Genomic DNA, 21,028 nt, shown 5'->3' with positions numbered 1-21,028 from the left:
CCATCCATTAATTGCCATAATAAACCCTTGGTGTCCTCAACTACTGCCCTTAACCTCTACTGGTCAATTGTATGAGCTCATTTGTAGTTATTTCCTCCAGCTCTTAAGAAAGACTATTTTATTTACATTTGAATTTACATTTGCAAGGTAAATGTGACAAAACACTCCAGTATTGATTGCAGGGCCTTGAATCATAAGATATAAACTCATATTCTTCATGCAACAAATATTTGTGGAAGTAAATCTGTCTGGTGCTATCCCAGGTGCTATGGCTGTAAAGCTCTGCCCTCTGAGGGCTCACAGAGGGGGAAGAGGGACAACCACACAATGACAGTGCAGTGCGATGAAACTTGTAAGAGAGGGACCCGCAAGACCCAATGGAGACCCAAGGAGTCCGTGACTGTCACAGCTGTGAGGGATGTTTCGGGAAGGTGTTGCAGAGGTCAAATGCTAAGTCTTAAAGGCTGAAAAAAAGTTCAATGAAACGCGCGTGCATGATCTGGTGGGGTGGATGGAGCCTTGTCTACGATGTACCTGAGAAAGAGTATTTTAGAAGATTCAGGTTTTCCTCACTCTGTTACTGGCATTAAAATGTTGCTGACAGGTTATACAGGAACCTTGAAAATATCTGGGCAAACACTAAACCCTTGCGACTCAAAGTGTGGTCTGGTAACTGCACCACCCAGGTGAGAAACGCAGAATCTCAGGCTCACTCTGGACCTACTGAACTAGAACCTGCATTTTAACAACATGCCCAGGTGATTCGCATGTGTATTTAAGTTTGAAAATACCAAGCTGTTCCTTTTGGAAGACTGACTCTTTTATTGGAGGAGTTTGGGAACACTTTTTAAAACTGAAACTGATTCTTGCATGATGAAGGAAACACATGAGAAGTTTATTTTCACAACAGTATGAAGAGTTATATTAAGCCTGTGGCTGTTTAACTTTGGGGACTAAGTTATTCAGTTAGAAATTGGCCACCATCTACACTTGAGCTGCTGCAACAGGCTGGGAGGTGCCCTCCGCTAACTTTAAGTCCCAGGTCTTCCTTTGATGAGGGATGTGACCTTAGCCAACTCTTTAAACTCGCCACGTATCCATTACTTTGTCATTTATAGGCACCTCCTATATGCCAGTCCATTATCCTGTTTCCTTATCTGCCAAGTGTGGGACAGTAATACCTGCCACACAGGGTGTCTTATTAGGACCCAAAGAAATAATGTGTATCACGGTGCTTTGCAAGTAATAAATGGAATAGGTTATGATTTAAATATCTACACAGAAAAATACATATTTATAGAGCACCTGGTCTGATCCAAGATTGTGACGAATTTATGTAAGTGTGGAGATATTTGTTAAAATTAAAATAGGAAAAGCAAAACAGACACATTTCATGCTTATTTAAGGTGAGAGGTGTCAAGATGAAATTGAAAGCCGCTCTCTGCACACAAGTCACAGAGAACGTGTGACACTGGCCTTGTGGTCCAGTCCACCCCAGTAATCCTTTCTGCTTTCCACTTTCCCAGGCATGCGCCAAGGCAACGACTACGGCTCTCAGTACCGTTCAGCCATCTATCCGACCTCCCCCACGCACATGGAGGTGGCCCTGCGGTCCAAAGAAGACTACCAGAAGGTAGGGTCTCCTTTCACTCCTGGCCCTCCGCTGTCGGCCCCCCGCCATTGGCCCTGCCTGGGTGAGCCCTCCTGTAGAGGGAGCATCTGGTTCATTTCACCTAGCACTGTGTTCCAGTTGCACATTTTTGGGTCATTTCTGCTAGCCTCTTGGAATAGAACCACTCTGCTCCATAAATGTGCTAAATGAGATTTTAAGAATAGGCCCTTATGCATTTCTCTTTAAAATCAACTTATTCGGATGAATATGTCACTTAACATATAGTCTTTCTCCCTCTCTCTTTATCTCTCTCTGCCTGTCTCTCTGAATCATTCTCTTTTTCTTTCTTTCTGTTTGCTCACGCTTCCATAACAAAGTGCCATACACTGGGTGGCTTGAACAGCAGAAATGTATTGTCTCACAGTTGTGGAGGCTGGAAGTCCAAAATCAAGGCGTTGGCAGGGTTGGTTCCTTTTGAGGGCTGTGATAGAAGGATCTGCCCCAGGCCTCTCTCCTGGGCTTATATATGGTCCTCTTTTCTCTGTGTCTCTTCATACCGTCTTCCCTCTATGCATGTCTGTTTCTGTGTCCCAATTTCCCCTTTTTAGGACAACTCTAGTCATATTGGATTAGGGCCCAACCTGATGATCCCGTTTTAACTTGATTACCTCTGTAAAGATCCTGCCTCCAAATTCTGAGGTGCTGGGGGTTGGGACGCCAACAATTCTTTGGGGGGCACACACAATTCAACTCGTAATGCTCTTTCTCTCTTGCTCATACCAGTAGATTGAATTATAATACAAATATTTCTCAGAAATATAGACATTACATCATAAAACAATTTTCACTGGTAACTTCTATTATATTTAAAAAATCTCCTTCAATAGAAGTTTAGCCCTTTTAAAAATAACCTCAGTTGCTTTAATTTTTAGGACTTTGTGATCATGTTTACATTTTAATTATTGTTATATTTTCTGACTTGGATTCACATTTAACAACATTTAGCCAGTTGCTACTGTAATGCTGCTCTACTTTAGAATTATGTAAATAGTGTAATATGCAGCAGTTCCCAGGAGTGTGAGGGTTCTCCACCTACTCCCCATGGTGGCAGAGGTGGCAGTGAGAAGGAGGCAAGGACAAGAGTTTATCTACTGATGAAAAAGTAGCAGGACATGCAACTCATGGTCAGTTCATGTCAGAAAAGCAGAGAGGGCTAAAGGAGATGCTAATGGGCCCTCATTTATTCCTTAACATGCCCCCCTTCCCTCCCTAAGGCTGTGATGTCTACCTGGGTGACAATAGTAGGCAGCCTCTAGGATGGCCCTCAGCGTCTCTGCCCACGTGTAATCTCCTCTCCTTGAGTATGGGCTAGATTCAATGACTCATTCCTGCCAAATGACTGAAGTGATGGAATATTACTTCTGAGATGAGCTTATTAATGATTGTGGCTTCCTTCTTGGGGGCCCCTTCCTCCGACTATCTCTTAGATCACTTGGCCTGGGGCAAGCTTGCTGCCATGTTGTGAGGCAGCCCTGTGTAAAGGCTCATGTGGCAAGGGATGAAGGCCTCCAAGAACCACTTGAGTGAGCTTGGCAGCCCCTCAACCTCAGTCAAGCCTTCAGATGAGATTGTAGCCCCCGCTGACAGTTAGATTGCAATCTCGTGAAAGACCTCAAGCCAGCGGCCCCTAACTACGCTGTGCTATATGTAGAAATCATGAGATAATAAATGCTTGTTTTTTTAAGCTGCTGAGTTTTGGAGTATATTCCTATTTCTATTCTAAAAAGCTTTTAACTATAAGTTTTCCTTTCTCATATCCCTTTTCATCCTGCTTTTTCTGATAGTGGTGGGCTTACCTAGACACACGATGTGGTAACAGTTACACATGTAGTCTCTAGCATCCAGTTATCTCAATTTGTATGTCAGCTGTGTTCCTTTTTATCAAGTACCTAACACTTAGAAAGCCGTGTATCTTATTTACTCAAGCAAACCTATAATAAGGATGAGAGACCTCATTATTATCTCCATATTGTAGATGCCCAAAGCCCTGAGGTTAAGTTAGTGGCATTAGAGAAATAAGACTGGATGCAGAGAGATGAGTGAGGGTTATAGGACCCCAGGCCAGAAATGATGGGCGCTTTGTCGAGGATGGTCAAAGTATGAATGGAATGAAGGGCTATTGAGGAAGTACAACTCATAGAACTTGGAGCTTGATTGGGAGTGGAGAATAAATGAAAGTGAGGAGTCCAGGGTGACTTACAGGTTTCAGGCTGGTGGTGATTTGTATAAAGGTATGGAGGAACAGAGGCGGACTTGTGGGGGCGGGGAGGTAAGTTCAGTTTGGAAATGTGAACTTTGAGGTACCCATGATGTGGATATCTAGATGGTTGCTAGGAGGAAACATGGTCTGTTCCTACCTTGCGGAGAAGGTGGTTGTGACTATTAACTGGGCTAATGCTTATAAAGCACAGGGCCTAGCGCCTAGTAGGTGCTCAGCAAATGGTGGTAGCCCAACAAATGGGGGTTAACTTATATGTGGTACAGGAAGCCCATATTTCTGATACGATCACTAGGAATAGTGATAAAGATGAGAGAGCGTCAACTTCAAGCAAGAACTGAAAAATTAGTTCTGTTTGGTTTAATTTCACTGTATTGAATGATAAAGGCAATGTTAGAAGTTGACACTTAAAGTTACCGCTAATTAATGCTACACATAAATGTTGTAATGACTCACAGTCCTTTAAGGTACCAATGGTAACACTAAAAGACTCTGGAAGGATATTAATTTCCCTCTAGAATGTCTCAAAATGAGATGATATTCTGGTGTTCATTCAAATGAAGATTTTTTAAGTTTAAATGGTCTCTCATGTGATGAAGAGGCTGACTTATACCAAATTTTCTGGTTTCTACCCCAATAGTTTCTTACCTGTGGCTTTGAGTAGAACCCACATTGATATTAAATAACTGATACACATATGAAATAAAACTTGGATATTTAATATCAATTAACTGTTTTAATAATGTCTCTATTTTTTGGTAGATTTGGGGAATTTTAATCTTATATTCTAGATAGTTGTTCTAACCAAATGCTTTTTAGGTGTTCTGTACCTAAGCATGTGGGAATTATATATAACAGCTTTATCACCAACTCAGAGAACAAATACTGTCACGCTTCTTTTATTTGATTACATAAATAAAACTGGCCCTGGATTCCACTGAAGGCAGAGGGTGTATCAGTCTGGCTCCCTGCCTGGGAGACTCAAGATTCCAAACCGTGTACGCCTGTGTTGGTGTATTGCCGGGGCACGGCCTGCGTGGAGCACAGGTCCTCATGGCCATCAGAGATGCTGCCCCAGGAACTGCTCGCTCCTTTTCCTTTCTGGAGATGCACAGCATGAGGGTCAAATATTCTCCCTTTCAGCCATCACCGGAAAGAGCTATTACTGTAAACCACAGCCCTAGGGCCCTTTGACTGAGCTCTGTCAAGTGCAGAGCTCTTTTAATTCCTGGCACAGCCATTGCCCAAGGGCCCCCTCCAGGAAGCCCGGGGTCAGGACTGATCCTTCTGTACCCCCTGAGCACCAGGAACTACCGCCCTCTTTCCCCCCTTTTCAGATCTACACAATGAGGGAACAAATCATTTTCCTTTTCAGGGACCAAAGTGTCTCATTGTGTCACTTACCTTGGTGAGCAGGAAAGCTAACTGAACCTGCACATGAGTGACCCCTGTGATTTCTATCTTCGTCTGGGTACCCACGGAAAGCAGAATCTATGACAAAGCCTCCTGTGTGAGGACTTATTGGTTCACATGGTGCCGTGGAGCAGGAGTAAAGGGAAGGGAGAGTGGAAAAGAAAAGGAGGGAGAACCAATTCAAGTTGGCCCCTGGTATCTGTAACCAGTTGTTTGGTCCTTATGAAATGGCCAGTTATTCTGGGGGAGGAAGGAAAGCCTATGTCCATTGGATGCCATCTCCCGTGGGTTCACGCTACATTTCTGCATTGCACGTGTGTAGGCCCAGGGTACCGTGTCCCCGGGGGAGGATGCAGGAGCTACAAGGCAAAAGGCATGCATGTGAGGTGGGGTGCTGTAGGGTTGCACCTGCATAAAGCTAATTAGAGTCCATGCAGGGCTGAGCGCTGAAGCGGGGGAGAAGAAAAAGGTGAGACCAGGGGGATCAGAGCTGGTGCATGAGAGGTGCCCAATATGACGATCTACAAGGGGTCTTTCACCCAACTCCACCCAATCCAGGCCAGGCAGCTGACTACAGTGTCTCAGTGATGGTTTACCACAATTCAGTGACTTTCTGGCACCACTGTTAGAGCAGAGAAAGAAAAAACAAGTTTGATTTTCAGCAGGAATCCTGCTACAATCATACACTTACATAATATACAGTTACACATGTACATGTAGTTTGTGTAATATATTTATATGTATATATACATAGCTAAGTAATAATGATGATGATAATAGAACCGCAACAACAATACCAACTGAGTACTTACTGCACGCTAATTACTGTTTTAAGCACTTTATATAAATGTAGTCTAAATGAGGTCATTTATATATCTCTGACCATATTTATCTATACACATAGGTAAAATAGATATATTTAGATATAGGTATGTATGTGTCTCTCTTATCTTTATGTAAAATTATATGCATTCATGTATCTCTTGTTTCTAGTTTTGAAACTTTCATAGGTTTCCAAATGTCCATTCAATTGGTATAATTGCTAATTTTAAAAAAAAATCAATAATTTGCAATGCCTATGAGAGGTGATAGAATTATCTTTTACACCATAAAGAAGTTGATGTGTACTGTTACGTTTACCTTAAAAAATAATGTAGTTTCTAATACATCCCACAGAGTAGGGAGAGAGTCTCATACCACCAGTTGCTTTAATAGTTGAGTGAAAGAGGGGAGGAAACTGAATAGGTGACCCCTGGAATTGGTTTACCAGTGTTTTCTATCTAGGGTAACCTTGAACAAATTCCTGAAATAAGAGGTCTGTAATCTAGGATGAGTCATTTCTTAACAATACTACCGTGTTTCCCCGAAAATAAAACCTGGCCGGACAATCAGCTCTAATGCATCTTTTGGAGCAAAAATTAATATAAGACCCCATGTTATTTTACTACAATGTAAGACTGGGTTTTATATAATGTAATATAATATAAGACTGGGTCTTATATTAATTTTTGCTCCAAAAGATGCATTAGAGCTGATTGTCCAGCCAGGTCTAATTTTCGGGGAAACATGGTAGATTGGGGTCTAGGATTCCGCAATCTCATCATAAACATTTAGGTTTGTTTCTAAGAGCAGGGAGATCCTGCAGATGACTTCTATGCATTTTATATCAACATACTATTTTCCCTTTTAAGAGTTGGCATATCTGCCCCTGTCACTACATTCTGGGAATTCATCTTTTTTGAGCCCTGGGGGGACCCCTATGCCTTAACTATAACATTGACTTAGGTTACTAATTTAATAGTCTTCCCTAGTTTGCCCCCAGTGACCTCCTAGTAATCAGCTTCTTCAGCAACTTCTTTATATGTGAAGTTTAGAGTGACAGTATTGCTTACCGCGAAGCAGCCATTTGAACATAAAATTAGCTGATTTTATCACAGGGACCAATTGTTGAGCTAATTAGATGTGTAGTACTGCTGATGAGCCAGAAACCCGAAGTGATTTTCCATCTAAACTGCGGTTTTGTGCAAAGTTGGCTGGGGTGTAGATACCAGGCTCACCCACAAGCCTAGGAAACGGAAAAGGATTGAAGAAGTTTGCTAATTTCTATTCAGATTAGAGGAGGCTGGAGAATTTTACAGAAGAGGGTGAGGGTGAAACAAACTTCATACTTCCTCCTTGACCTTGAAAGTGCTGGATTCTGCTCATGGAATTTGACAGCTGCTCCGTGTCTTTGGTGAGCTGAAGACTTTGCACAAAATGTGGGGGTGTTTCTTGCCTTTGGATGAAGACGTCGTAATCATTTCTTAACTGTGTTTTCATGTTTTTTCCTCAGAGTTTCATGGTAGAATTATTTGCTTATGGTATTAATTGGAGCGGATAATCTAATGTATTATTAATTGTTTTTGGATTATCAAATGTTGATAGTGTACCTCCCAAGTGAACCTGTCATGACAAGCGTTTTCTAATATTCTAAACTGAGTTGTGGCCTCTGGCAAGGGTGGGGAATGTGCACATGTGATTCTTACGTCCTGAAAATGCAACTCTTCCTCATTTAAGAATTAAATCTTTTGATCACTGATAGATTATGTTTCTTTAAATTTGATAGAGAATTCATAAATCTAAAGATTGTTCTCCCGGCCACATGACCTGCCTCCTTCCTGACTCCTCAAATCTTCAAACAGCATACTCTTCCTCTGGATAACTTTTTCGGGTGGATGTTAAATTCCCTACTATGTGGCAAACATAAAACAGTGTTTATAATCGGTCTTTATTATTTTCTCAGTCTCTTTATTCATCCATCCATCCATCCATCCATATCTTCATCATTGCTATAATCTCTTAGGTATTTATCGTGTTTTATCTTAAATTTCAATTATTTGGCAAATAAAGTGAAAGATAAAATCAGTATGCAATGATTGGATCACAACAGCATTTTTTTAGAATTGTTTCAGCTTTGATTATTTAATTTTCTTCCCTAAATTTTAAATTCATTTTATAGTTTTGTTCAGCTTTGATTATTTAATTTTCTTCCCAAAGTACTCAGAATAAACAGTCAGTGACTCCCCATGCTCTCCAGTTAAACCCTGGCAAGTTATTGTTTGGCTGCTCACTGTGTGTTTGTGTGTATGAGTGTGTGTGTGTGTGTGTGTGTGTGAGAGAGAGAGAGAGAGAGAGAGAGAGAGAGAAACAGCTTTCATTTCCAAATAACCTACCTATCTGTTCTACCAATTAAGTTTTAGCTTCTTTTTTCTAGCATAGTCATTTCTACACCATCATAAATGTCATTTCTACACCAATGGTGCTCAAAATTTCTGGTCCAGAACTACCCTCTGGGTTCCAGATCTCCATATTCTATTGCCTGTGTGTTATTTCTACTTACTTGTCAACATCATATTTCCTAAGCTGGAGGCTTGATTCCCACCCTGCCCCCCAAACAAGCCCCAGAGCTCCTTCCCCCACCCCACCCATTGACGGCCTTCTCAGTCATCTTTTAACTTGCCTAGGCTGGACTCATCCCTGATTTACCCCTTTCCCTCACTCTTCACCTCCAATTAATCGGATCAGCCTAGATTCTACCTCTAAAATATACCTCCAGTGTGCCTGCTTCTCTTCATTTTCCTGTTCACTATCATAGTTCAGGCCACTGTAATCTGCTCCTGGACCAGTGGGCTGCTTACCTCTCTCCACACCACATACCCCCACAGGGCAGCCAGAGCATCTTCCTAAATCTAATTCCAATCGTGTCCTTTTCCCATGTCAAACTTATCCATGGCTTCCCCGTGACATTTAGAAGAAAATCCAAACTCCTTAGCCTACCAGGTCCCACACAGTCATTTTGCTGTCTTCTCATAAGACACGTGTAACTTCTAGGCAGAGTGACTAATTAATCATGGCCTATCTAAGGATTAACATCTAATTCTTGTTCAGAGCTCAGAACCTTTGAATAAAGCTCGAGAACGTCTAGAGATCTGGGGACTCAGGATGAGAACCATATTCCCTCATAGAAAATGTTATAGCTGTGCAGTGAATATTGTAAAAATAGTTTTATATTTCTTTGTATTTCACTTCTGCATAGACTCCCTGTTGCCACCAAGAGACCAAAGTCAGAGGTTTGAGGAATTGCCGCTTTGTTTACTATGTGTTATTTACCTGTAGGAATTAACTACTGCATTGATCCTAGTGTTCCTTACCCCAAAACCTCGTTTGCAAACTCTCTTGACACAAGAAATTGCTAAATATCAGAATCATCAAACGGTACTTGCTGAGACAAAGTTAGTGTTTGGCATATGAAATTGTCTTCCCTTCTCTAATTTTCCAAATCTGACTTCTTATCCCTGTCATAATGTCCTGTGGCTACTGGAACAAATTTCCAAAGACTTGAAGGCTCAAAACAACAGAAATTTATTCTCTCACAGCTCTGGAGGCCGAAAGTCCACAATCAGTTTCACTGGGCCAAAATCAAGGTTTCAAATGAAGTGTATTGTACTAACCTGTGCTATACACAGTCACAAAAGCCCCCTGTCATAAATGTTCTTTCTTGTAGACCATTTCCTAGGAACCTTCCTGACATTAAGTGAGTTCTTTTATTCATCCTGTTTCCCCTGCGGCCCCGTACTGTGCTTCGCACCTAGCAGATTGTCAAGAAATATTTGTTGACCTGAATTGAAAAGATGTATGAAGCTGGATAAAGAAGACCGTTGTTACCCCTCGTTATGGACTGAATGTTTGTGTCCCCCCACCCACCAGTGCTTATGTGGAAGCCCTAACCCCCGATGTGAGGGTTTTTGGAGATGGGGCCTTTGGGAGGTCATTAGGGTTAGATGAGATCGTGAGGGTGGGACCCCCATGATGTGATCAGTGCCCTTATAAGAAGAGACACCAGAGAGCTCGCTCGCTCTCTTTCCACATGCACACAAAGAAGGGGTCATGTGAGCACACAGTGAGATGGTGGCTTTCTATACGTCACGAGAAGTGTCCTCACAATGAAAGCTACCCTGCTGGCACCTTGAGCTGGGACTTCCCAGCCTCCAGAACTGTGAGAAATGAATGTCTTTTGTTTTAAGCGACTCAGTCTTTGGTACTTTGTTATGGAAGCCCATGGAGGGGTGGGAAGAACCACGGCCTTGGAGGAGAACACATGGCTGGGGTCCTGCTCTGCCTTTACTGACTGATCTTAGACAAGTCTTTTCTTGGACAAGCTCCAGTTCCTCGTCTATAAAATGGGGAAAATAAGAACAACAAAACTTTTAATAAATCTTAACAGTTTTTGGTGCTGTTATATTACCTGAGTGCCCCTCAGCCTCACACTGGGAGGTAGATCAGGATCTGTTCTCCTGCTGCCTTAGGAAGCAGCTGAAGCTCAGAGGGCTTCATTCACATTCCCAAGATGACCCACGTAGGACATGTAGAGAGTTAGTCATTTGACTTTGAACTCCATATGCTTTCCTCACACGCTGTGTGGAAGTCTGTGGTAATCTGTCAAGCATTTTCATAAATATCAGGGTTTAATGGGTGACTCCAGAGACAAGGCTGTCTGTATCCTGCCTGTCCTGAGGCCCTCAAATTTCAAACCATTGTGAAAAGATAGGATCGGGGGATCTTCCTTTCTGTCATGAATTGAGAAAATGGCAGGGTTATTTTTGTTTCTTTGTTCCCAGGGAAATGGGTAGGTTGCATACCAGAAGTATTCCCCATCAGTCTGTTTGTATTCTCTCTGCGGTGATGTTAAAACCAGTAATAGCAGTGAAAGATTCTGCTTTCACCAACACCAAAATTCATTTATTTGCATCAAAGGACCCTGGTTAATGTCATAGGTAAATGTCAGTTGGTATTTTATGGTTTAGGGATTAGCCAGTTCTTTAAAAAAAAAAAAAAAAAGCAAAAAACAAAAAACTTTTTTTTAATTTGTGCTATTGTTTGAGGCACGGAGTTATGGTTTTTAAATGCCTTTGGAAAGGCCCTGAATAATTCATTTACCTATCTTAGTCAAAAAGAAAAATCCCCCTTTGTATGCTCAGCTATAAAGATGAAATCCTCTCCTACCCCTCTTGTAGCTTTGTGGTTATCATTACAGGTATTATTATGAACTCTAAATAAAAACTTATAAAATAAATGTTTTAAAACTGCCCATTTCTGGGAGGCAGTCATATCTATTTCTGTGTATGCAGGCATTTGGATGGCTAAATTTTTAGTCTTAATGGTTTAGTTGCACCTGGGTGATTATTTTCATTCCCACTTATTACTATGTGTTAGACTCCCTGTGTATGAGTACAGATTGCCCTTTCTTGCACTGTATTTAGAAATATCTGCATTACCCCTGGGCATTTGTTCATTAATAGGGGGTGGGGAGAGGAGAAGCTTGTAATAATAGGCTTTACATATTATTAAACTGCGTGCATCCACATTTGGGTCCAAATGAAAAATCTGGTTTGTGTTACTGCCCTCTGGTGGTTATAGTCTGTTGCTGCAATGGCACAGAAGCACGTCCCTGGGGTGGAGTTTAGCCTGCGGTGGCAGCTTCTAGGGGCAATGCAGACATGGGCATTGCTGGGACATCCGTCTTTTATTCACCTTCACTGCTTCTCATTCAAGTGCTTTGCAAGCACCCTAGGATTCCACTTACTGGCCCAAATAGTAATAGAAGAAAGCATTCTCGTGAGGCCCTCGGAGACATTTTCATTTTAGTGGCGGTATATATACAAAATAACCCTGACCAACATAGGGTGACATTTGAGTGAATTCAAACTGTCCACAGGCCACACTCCTAGTACTCATCTTTCAAAGCCAGCATGAGAAAATGCAGTGGCCCCCAAAGTGTGACATATGTACCCCGTCTGGTACACAAGATGACTTTAGGGTGTATCCAGATGAAACTTTTAAATTTTAATAGTCATGTGTTTGTTTCACCGTGTATTAGGAAATGTGCAGTGAGTATTGAAAGTCCACGATTTCATGGACTTTATTGCTTAGGTGGAGACCAGGAGATGGTGCCTACACGCACAGCTGCACTTTTGCAGCAATGTGTCACTTGGTTGATGGAACAAAACCCCCCATGGAGGTGGGTGGGATGACTTGGGACAATAGTGCCACTGCTACTTGCTTATGGTACGGCCTTGGCCTGTTAACCCCTCTGAGCTTGGGTTTCCTGATTTGTTAAATAGGATAATGGCTACTTCTTAGGGTGTTCTAAGCATTATACGATAACGGTATGCATGTCAAGTGTCTGTCACAGACTATGCACTCTCATCTCCCCACAACCCAGGACACTTTGCAGAGCCTGCCTCCCTCCATGTTTGCCATGCTCAGCTGGCCCCAACCTATTCTAAGAGCTTCCATGTTTCTTTTCCCTCTTGATTATAAGTAGAATCTTACTTGCTTTGCATCGTTTGCACTAAGCAGGCACTCCATGAGTGTTTGTGGGGGGAATGAAGCACAGGTGCAAAATAATTCTAAGCAACGTTTTCCCATCCTCTGACACATTCAGCGCATTCCATCCATCAGATTAGACCTATACGTTTCTCCTGTCTCCCTCATTCACGCGGTTTGATAAGGGGAACAGGATTCGCTTTCTGCCCATTGGCTGTGAGCAAGGAGGGAAAAAGGCCTGCAATGTCTAGTGCCTGCCTGCCAGTATCGCTGGTATCTTACCAACTAAAATGTAGGTTTCTCTGGTGCGCCTGGATACACATGCTCTACTTGCTAATTTCAGTAGAAGATAAATGAAAGGCAGAGGAAACATTTTGAATTCAGCTAGGATAGGATCTATTGTAGAGACAACAGAAGAGCCTTTGTTGCTCAGGCAGATAGATTTGTAAGCCTGGCCCTGGTTTAGTCTATAGAAAATGGTGTTAGGAGTGGTACAGTCAGACAGCCTAGCCAGGGCAGAGGCAAGTAGGAGCCCTTCCGTTTTAGTGGCGACCAGAGTGAAACAGGGTTTGTTGTTTGCCTACAGAGGCAGTGCATTTGCCTTTAAAATTCCTGTGGATTTTGTCCCCGCTCCGTGTGGTTCTCTCCAGCTCACCTCAACAGGGCTTCCCAGCCTGTTCTTAAACCCCGGCTTGCATTTCTGCGATAGAGGTGATGTTCATTTAAGGCTTTGAGAAATCAGAGCTTTCATGGTTGCCATGAAAGCCAGAGAGCTGCAGCACCTCAGTAGTGGAGATGAAAAGGACATTTGTGTGTGTGCATGTGTGTTTAGAACTTAAAGGCCAGGGAAAGGAAAGAAAATAGATGTTACCGTTTTGCACTTACTTCAAAATATGCCTCACTCCCTCTGGTGGGACCATTTAGCTCCAAATGCATCCCCCGGTCCCCCTCCACCCCTACCACATGCTCCCCACCCCCACCATATTCATCTTGGCTCATGTGACATCTGTTCTGGGCACTGCACAGCAGCCTTCTCGTTGCCATGGCAGCCGGTGGAGTGAGCCCACCCATTGGCTGCTGGTGGAGAGGAGGAAAAAAAGGCCCACCGTGTCAGGGGTCATGTGCCTAGTGCCCGCCTGCCACTGTTTTCAGTCAGCTGCTAGCTTGGCCACATTAACAGAGCATGCTGCAGGGGGCAGAGGCCCACAGAGACTGCCCGCCACAGCTGTGTACACCACCAAGCGGAATGGGGGCCCCAAGGTCAATGTCATTAGTTTCTCCCTCAAGTGTGAAGTGTGTGAAGGACAAAAGCAGAGCACGTAAAGAAAAGTGGGCTGCCTTTTCCTTCACCTTGAACTCCTCTGAGCTCTCTTTTCCTTTGTGCTGTGTGGGTTTGAAATTCACAGAATGACCCTTTCTACTCTCAGCCATCCCCACAGTGAGAGGGCCTGGGCCCCAGTTAAGCTGTCAGAATAAAAGCCTCTATCAGATTCCATTTACCTTGACCATTACCCTGTCACTGTAAAACGAAAAGAGGACAGCATTCCATTTCTAAATCTACACCTGAACCTGATTGTTTTGAAAATCATTTTCCTCTTGTTGGAGTCACATTGGAATTGAACAATGGGATTGGAATCACTGTTCTGGCCTCATAGCTGTAGGTTAGTCGTATCCTTACCCCATGGCCAAGTGAATCAATGTCCTCAAGGCCTGGTCTTGCATCTGGCTAATCAAACAGGTGTAGAGAAGTGCCATGAAAGGCTTGCTGGCCAAACCGAAGCTGTGTCTTTGGGCTCCTTTCTCCAGGCGGGGTTTGAGGTCCCCACCAATGAGTGATGGAGACCTGTGTGCCCCAGCCACACCCAGGACCTTTAACCTCAGAGCCCAGTACCAGTTGGGATTTGGCTGTGGCTGGTGACCTTGCACCTTGGCCAACACTGACAGCACCTATCATCATAGCTGAAGGTAGAGAAGGACCTTTCATGAACATTCTCTCATCTGCTGCTCCCAGTGAGCACCTGAGGTGGTTCCTCCAAATCCTTGCTCTACAGGAGACCAAAGATGCTGATAGTTTCCAAGGTTACACAACTTGCAAATGAGTGTGCCTGGGATACTCACTCAGGTTCTTTGCTTCCAAACTCTGTGCGTGCATTTTCCATTCTGTCACACAGCCATGGTAGGTTCCTGGACAGATTTATATGTGGGGAAGGGGGGCTAGTATTAGATAATTCCTCCCATTTCTGCTCATGCTTCATCGTGCCTATTTTACATTTAATAAGAATGTGTGACTAGTGTTTAATTTGTCAAGATCAGGGGCTAATGGCTTGAGGAAATGTAACATGTTGTTCCTTCGGGTGTTGCTTGTGGCTGTGGTCTGACTAAAAGCACCACACACAATGTCCTTTAGAGGAGTAAAGGCTCCTGGCTAACTAAGGACAAGGAGGGGATTTGTGCCAGAGCCAGTGAGACAAATTTAAAAATTATTCTCCCCTCTACTTCCCTCTCGCAGACTTATTTTGGTCACTTACTTATTTTGGGATGGTTTGGACACTGTCAAAATAGAAACATACCACAAAATCACGACAGGGAAGGTCTGTATTAAACCTATTTTGCAAGGTTGTGAGGATTACATACGGTCACATTTCAATTCATTTCGAAAGCATTTACCAAGAACCTGCATATTGTGGGGGAAGGGATGTTGTGGAAACCCAAATGCAGAATCAAAATCTAAAAACGCCGTGTGCATGGCCACTCAGAACCTGAAGGGCATCTGCGTCTGCTTCTCTGTCGGCTTAGTCTTCACTTAGCTTCACGTGAACAGCAATGCTCAAGATACTATAATAAAAATACTGTTTCTTTGAGAAACTAAAAAATGTTCCTGAAAAGAAAGCCAGGTGGTAGTGCTGGTGTAGAAAAGGCTTTCCAGTGTGAAATGACTTATCCAAGTAATCATATAGCTATTTAAAAGCCAAGCTAGATGTCGACTCAGGTTCTGTGAATTCCAGAGCCCGACCCACACAGACGGAATTAGAATCTTTAGGGGTGAGGCCAAGAAATGTGAAATTTTTAAAGCTCCCCAAGTGATTTTGATGCACAGCCAGGTTTGGGAACCTTAGTGTAGTGGACGAGTCCTTAGTCTTGGGGGTCAATCCTTACTCCCTCGTCTTAGTTTTTTTGAGCCTGGATAACTAACTTAACCAAAAGGGAGCTAATCCTATGTACCTCAGAAGCTTATTGTGTAGCATAAATAAGATAACATGGTTTGCAGGAGGGCTTGATCGATGTCAGCTGTCTTCCCTTCTCTTCATGCTCTTTCCATCCTGGCACATCATGTTCAGTTTCTATTAAAGTCTTCAGTTACGTCAGCAACTGGCACAGAGAGGCAATGACTCGGTCAAGGGAGCCAATCTCGAACACTCAGCTGTTGATGAGAAAGGCCTGGGTCAGGGCAGTTGCTCACTGAGGTGCGCTTATAACTCAGTCTTCTGCCAGCACATTCCTTGCCCTGACATAAGCTACGCCTACTCAGTGGTGGGCTCTCAATCTATGGCTAAGGATTTTAGGGAAGAGTTAACCCACCAAGTCCTCATCAAAAGGTCTCTTTCCCACTCTAGTCCTCCTGTGCTGTGTGAGTCAGCTGGATCTGTTCAAGTCAAGGCATTAAAATAGCGTGTTAGTAATCAGCTGTGCAAAAGCAAAAGGAAAGCACCCGTCGTCTGGTTCCTTAAGTTCTGCTCTCCAGTGTTTGAGGTTTTAGACTGTTTTGTTTCCATTGACCTTAATAGGCGTGACCTTGAATAGTAGTTCTCAGACTTTTTGGGTTCAAGACCTATTTAAATGATTAAAAAATTATCAAGGACCCCAATGAACTTCTGTTTTTGATGGTTATATCTATTGATGTTTACCATATTAGAAATTAAAACTGAGATTTTTTTAAAACACAAAAGCACACATACCATTAGCCATCAGAATGATATCATCTCACTTCGTGTAGCTTCTGGAAAATTCCATCTACTATACTCTTGAGTGAATGAAAGTGAAAAATGGAGATACACCTGAGTATTAGTATGAAAACAGTTTTGATCTTGTGGACCCTGAGAAACATCTTGGGGACCTTAAAGACCCCTGAACCACACTGAACTGTTGACCTTTAAGTGCACAGGTCATGTCCTGCCCTGTTGATCTGTCTCACAGAGAAGCACAGAGATAAAGCAGGCGTCATTGAATCACTCACCAATACAGCTGGAAAAGGCTCTTAGAGAAGGCCTGAGAGACCAGTCACCAAACTGAGTTTATAACCTATAGCTTCTGACCACTGGGCTTGCTTGCCTTAAGCCTCAGTTTAATGGCTTAGGACACAGGCTCAAGTGAAAGAAAGCTGGGTTCTAATCCCAGCTGTGCCATGTGTGACCTTGGGCAAGTTTCTTAACTTCGCCGGCCTCAATGTCCTCCTATGTAAAATGTAGATAATAAACATATCTGCTTCATAGGCTTGCTTGGGAAATTAAAGGAGACAATGTACAGAAAGGGAATGGTATCTTATGTAAGCATTTAATAAATATTAGGCACAATGACACTCTGATAGAACCCCCCTGAATTGTTAATAATTTTTATATTCCTCTTTTAGCTTCAATCAACTAACTCTTGGAGGTGTACATTTATAATATTATAGCAGTCACCACTCCTAGGAATTACTACCAATTTCTCCCCATATTATGGCCTCAATGGTTCCATTTTTCTGACAACCTTCAAGCTGGTTGCGCAACTGAGCAAAGCAAGGGGATTCCAGGCTTCGTGGCGAACACCCTATCTGTCTACCTTCCCAGCAGGCTGAAGGCAGAGCAAAAATTGGATATAATTAGTTTACATGTCAGACCCAACAATCCATGCTGTACGTCACGCAGGCGTGATCAGTGTTTTCAAGGTGGTATGAAACCTCATAATGAGCCAACAAATAGTATTATTACAGTTGAATAAACTGAAGCATGATTTATGATGATTAAAATTTGTTTGTAGCATATGTTTTTCTTTTTTTTTCCCCCAAAGTGGAATGTTTGCTTCTTTCTGTAGCACCATCCATTTGCAAATTGCATTCCCAAGCCACTTTTTAATTGTCTACTAATCAGTTCATGAGAGAGCTTAGTGATGGTAGGTGACCTAGTTCTTCTTATCTGACAAATGTAAATCTAGCATTTTCTTACTTGGGGCGGGAGGGGTCCCTGGTGGTCCTTGCATACAAGCCAACAGATTTCTACTGCAAAACGTATAATATTGTTTTTAAACAGTATACATGAATTTGAAGGCTTCACTAACAAAAGAACAACAAAAAACAGAGATTTTAAATAATGTCCTACAAATAACTAGTTTTATCTATCCAGCCAAATGAGGTAATCTATAATCCATGGCCCTGCTCTCTCAGACCCTGTTCAGACATATGTGGTTATTAATAATGAATGAATGAATTCATCCTCAGTCTTGCTGAGTCAGATACCTCTTGTGACTCTGTTGGTCACACAAAGGTCTTTGAAGATAGAGCCCCCTCTGTGGTCCCAAATGGCAGCATTATGCCTAGAATTGACATGTGACCATTATCTCTAAGGATTGGAGCGTCTTCCTCTTGCTAAAGAAGTAGCGTGATCCCCTAAAAGATATTAGCTTTGGAATGAGAAGACCTGGGTTCTTATCCTGTCTGTTGTATCAACAGCTGTGTGATTCAGGCAAGTGCCTTTGTCTCTCTGGTCACTTTTCACCCTATTTTTGCAAAGATGTCTCAGCAGCCATCACTTCTGATATTAGTCTAGAGAGTGGTGGCTGGTTCCCTCCACCCTCAGGCATCCAAAGCCAGCCATATCCAATGTCTTTGAGGGGAGGAGTATGTTGCATAAAATGTAGCAGCTGGATGAGCTAACTACAGTGATTTTGGTGAATCTAGAACTTGGAATATAAGGTTTCCAAGTCAGGGATAGTTGAGTTCACCCAGACGTTCTCCAGTCCTGTGCGAGGTGATGGATTTCAAAGACTTCAGTTCCACTCTTGGGCCTATGAATTACTGCTGCGGACAGATTTCTTTTCCCTTAGTACTGGTTAGCTGTCACTGCATAGCAAACCACCCCAAAATGTAGTCGTTTAAAGCCAAAACGATTTTTTTTTTTCTATTTCTCATGGTTCAGTGGGTTGGCTGGGTCATTTTGCCTGAGCTTATTCTTGTGACTCCCTTTAGTTGGTGGGTCACCTGGAGGTTGGGCTCAGTCAGGGCGGCTGGGATGTCTGGCTCTCTTTCTTTTCACATGGTCTTTCCTTTTGAAGGAGGTTAGCCCAGTCTTGGCTGCCTCACAAGGTGGGGGCGGCATGCGGAAACCTGGTGCCCATCAAGCTTCTGCTTCCTTTCCTGATGTTCCATTGGCTAAAGCAAGTCACATTGTCAAGCCCAAAGTTGATGTGGGAGGTGACTGCACAAGAGTATTGGATATCAGGTGGCGTGATTCATTGAGGCTATTTGTGTAGCCTTCTGCCTTTCCCCCCATACACTTAACCTTAATTTTCTGGTCAATAAGATGGGAATAGGTTACTAAGAATGCAGAGGGCCATCCTGGGAGTGATGAGATGTGGGTTTTTGTTGTTGTTTTTTTCATGTCCAGTCTATTTCTACGTATGTGGGTGATCGTAGGCGTAGGGTGATCGTGTGTGTGTCTAAGCCCTTGGAGCACTTGGTCCATGACTTTCCAAAGGGAAAGTCATGGACCAAGTGCTCCAAGGGCTTAGACACACGCGTGCACACACACACACACACACACACACCCTTTTCCATCTCCTATACAATGTGAAAATCAAATGTGCTTGAAAGTATCTTGAAAGTGACAAAGAGCTATACAAATGTAATTTATTATTACAAATAATATTTATTAAGAAATCTGATAAAATTTCAAAACCACTTGTAATGAGGTTGTAAACATATCTATTAAAATATGGCATAATTAAAAGAAGCATCTTATTCATGATTCTATTTCTTTTCTGGTGTTTTAAGTTCACTCTAAAGAAGTTTGGCAAATCAAGGTGTGCTTGCATGAAGTTAAGCACAATAGGAGGGGACTGAAAGGTCAAATCCACCATTTGGTTGCAGCTTTTGTTCAAAATGAAGGCATTTTAGGTAATTCAAGTTTTTATTTACTCTAACTATTTAACAGCCTGTTCTGATACCAAGTCATAATTCATCCATTTTTTCCTGTCTTCCTCATGTTTTGTTTATTTGCTTCGTTCGTTGTGTTGTGTTTATTTCTATGTGTGTGTTCAGGCAGCTCAAGCATCACCTCTTGCTCAGTATTCCAAATTTGCAAAGTCCCCTAAGGGTAGGAGGGCATCCATGGACTCCTTACTTCTCATATGGTGACATGACTAGGAGGCACCGCTTCTCAAACTTGCATTGATGTGTGGGTACCCTGGGAATCTTGTTCAAATGCAGACTGGGATTCAGTAGGTTTGGGATGGGGCCTAAGATCCCACAGTCCTAACAAGCGCCCACATGAGACCCAGTTTCAGTGTTACAAGGAACTTTATCTGGACCCTGGAGCTCCCACAGTCACAGTTCAGGAGGAAAGCATGCCATCGTGCGGTTGCTGGCTTGTTGTGAGAGCGATGAGAACTGAGCCGACTTGTGAAGCTGTGGCTTTAATGTTCGTGAGCTAAGTCAGTCATATTTAGTAAATCAGCAGGAAATGTGGGAGTTTAAGGAAGGGAAAAGTGAGCTATAGGAAACATCTTCCTGTTTCCTAAACTGTTATTAGGAGTCAACTGTTTTGTTTACCGGTGCTGATGAGCAGGAAAACATTCAGCTGAACAAAGTTCTATCACAGTTGGACAAGGTGGAGATCTTGGAGAGTTTAATAGAATGAGTATTTTTGAATCCTCAAATTGTTGCTACATATAAGAACATTAGATAAGAACACATTAAAATAACATATATGACTCTGTGTGTGTGTGTGTGTGTGTGTGTGTCCCATGCAAAATATTTTTGCTAGTGTTATACATGGGAAAACCTAGTGTTTGGAATGAGTTCTGTGCTGTGCTTTGGGACCACAAATTGAACTTAGGGCAGGGCAGAGGGGTTGGAGAGGAAGAAAGGGGTAGAGGGGAGAATGGGGCCATCATTCCTGTACAGTTCATAGCAGGTTACTTTAGTTTTGGTCACAGAATGACCTGCGGGCTGGCTTATCCACGTGTGGAAGATTGCAGTTGCAATTTGCTGGTTAGTCTCTGTTCTTTTAATGCTTTCCTGAAGTGCCATTTTGTCTCAGTAAAATGCTCCCTAAAAATACTCAAATATTTTTAGTTGTAGAGTACAAATCAGATTGAGCTGCACATTT

General features: G+C 42.6%; 1 protein-coding gene across 2 annotated transcripts in view; it reads left to right on the top strand.

Moving 5' to 3' along the window:
• Window positions 1–21,028, top strand: part of MSRA (methionine sulfoxide reductase A) — a 333,781-nt gene that overhangs the window by 248,698 nt on the left and 64,055 nt on the right. For both annotated transcript variants that reach the window (XM_074338344.1, XM_074338345.1), the window contains exon 5: window positions 1,527–1,633. In XM_074338344.1, coding sequence (XP_074194445.1) covers window positions 1,527–1,633 — 107 coding nt within the window. The remainder of the gene's footprint in view (window positions 1–1,526; window positions 1,634–21,028) is intronic.

Source organism: Rhinolophus sinicus, linkage group LG07 (assembly GCF_036562045.2).
Source record: "Rhinolophus sinicus isolate RSC01 linkage group LG07, ASM3656204v1, whole genome shotgun sequence".
Taxonomy (NCBI): Eukaryota; Metazoa; Chordata; class Mammalia; order Chiroptera; family Rhinolophidae; genus Rhinolophus; species Rhinolophus sinicus.
This window is presented reverse-complemented; position numbering and strand designations above follow the sequence as displayed.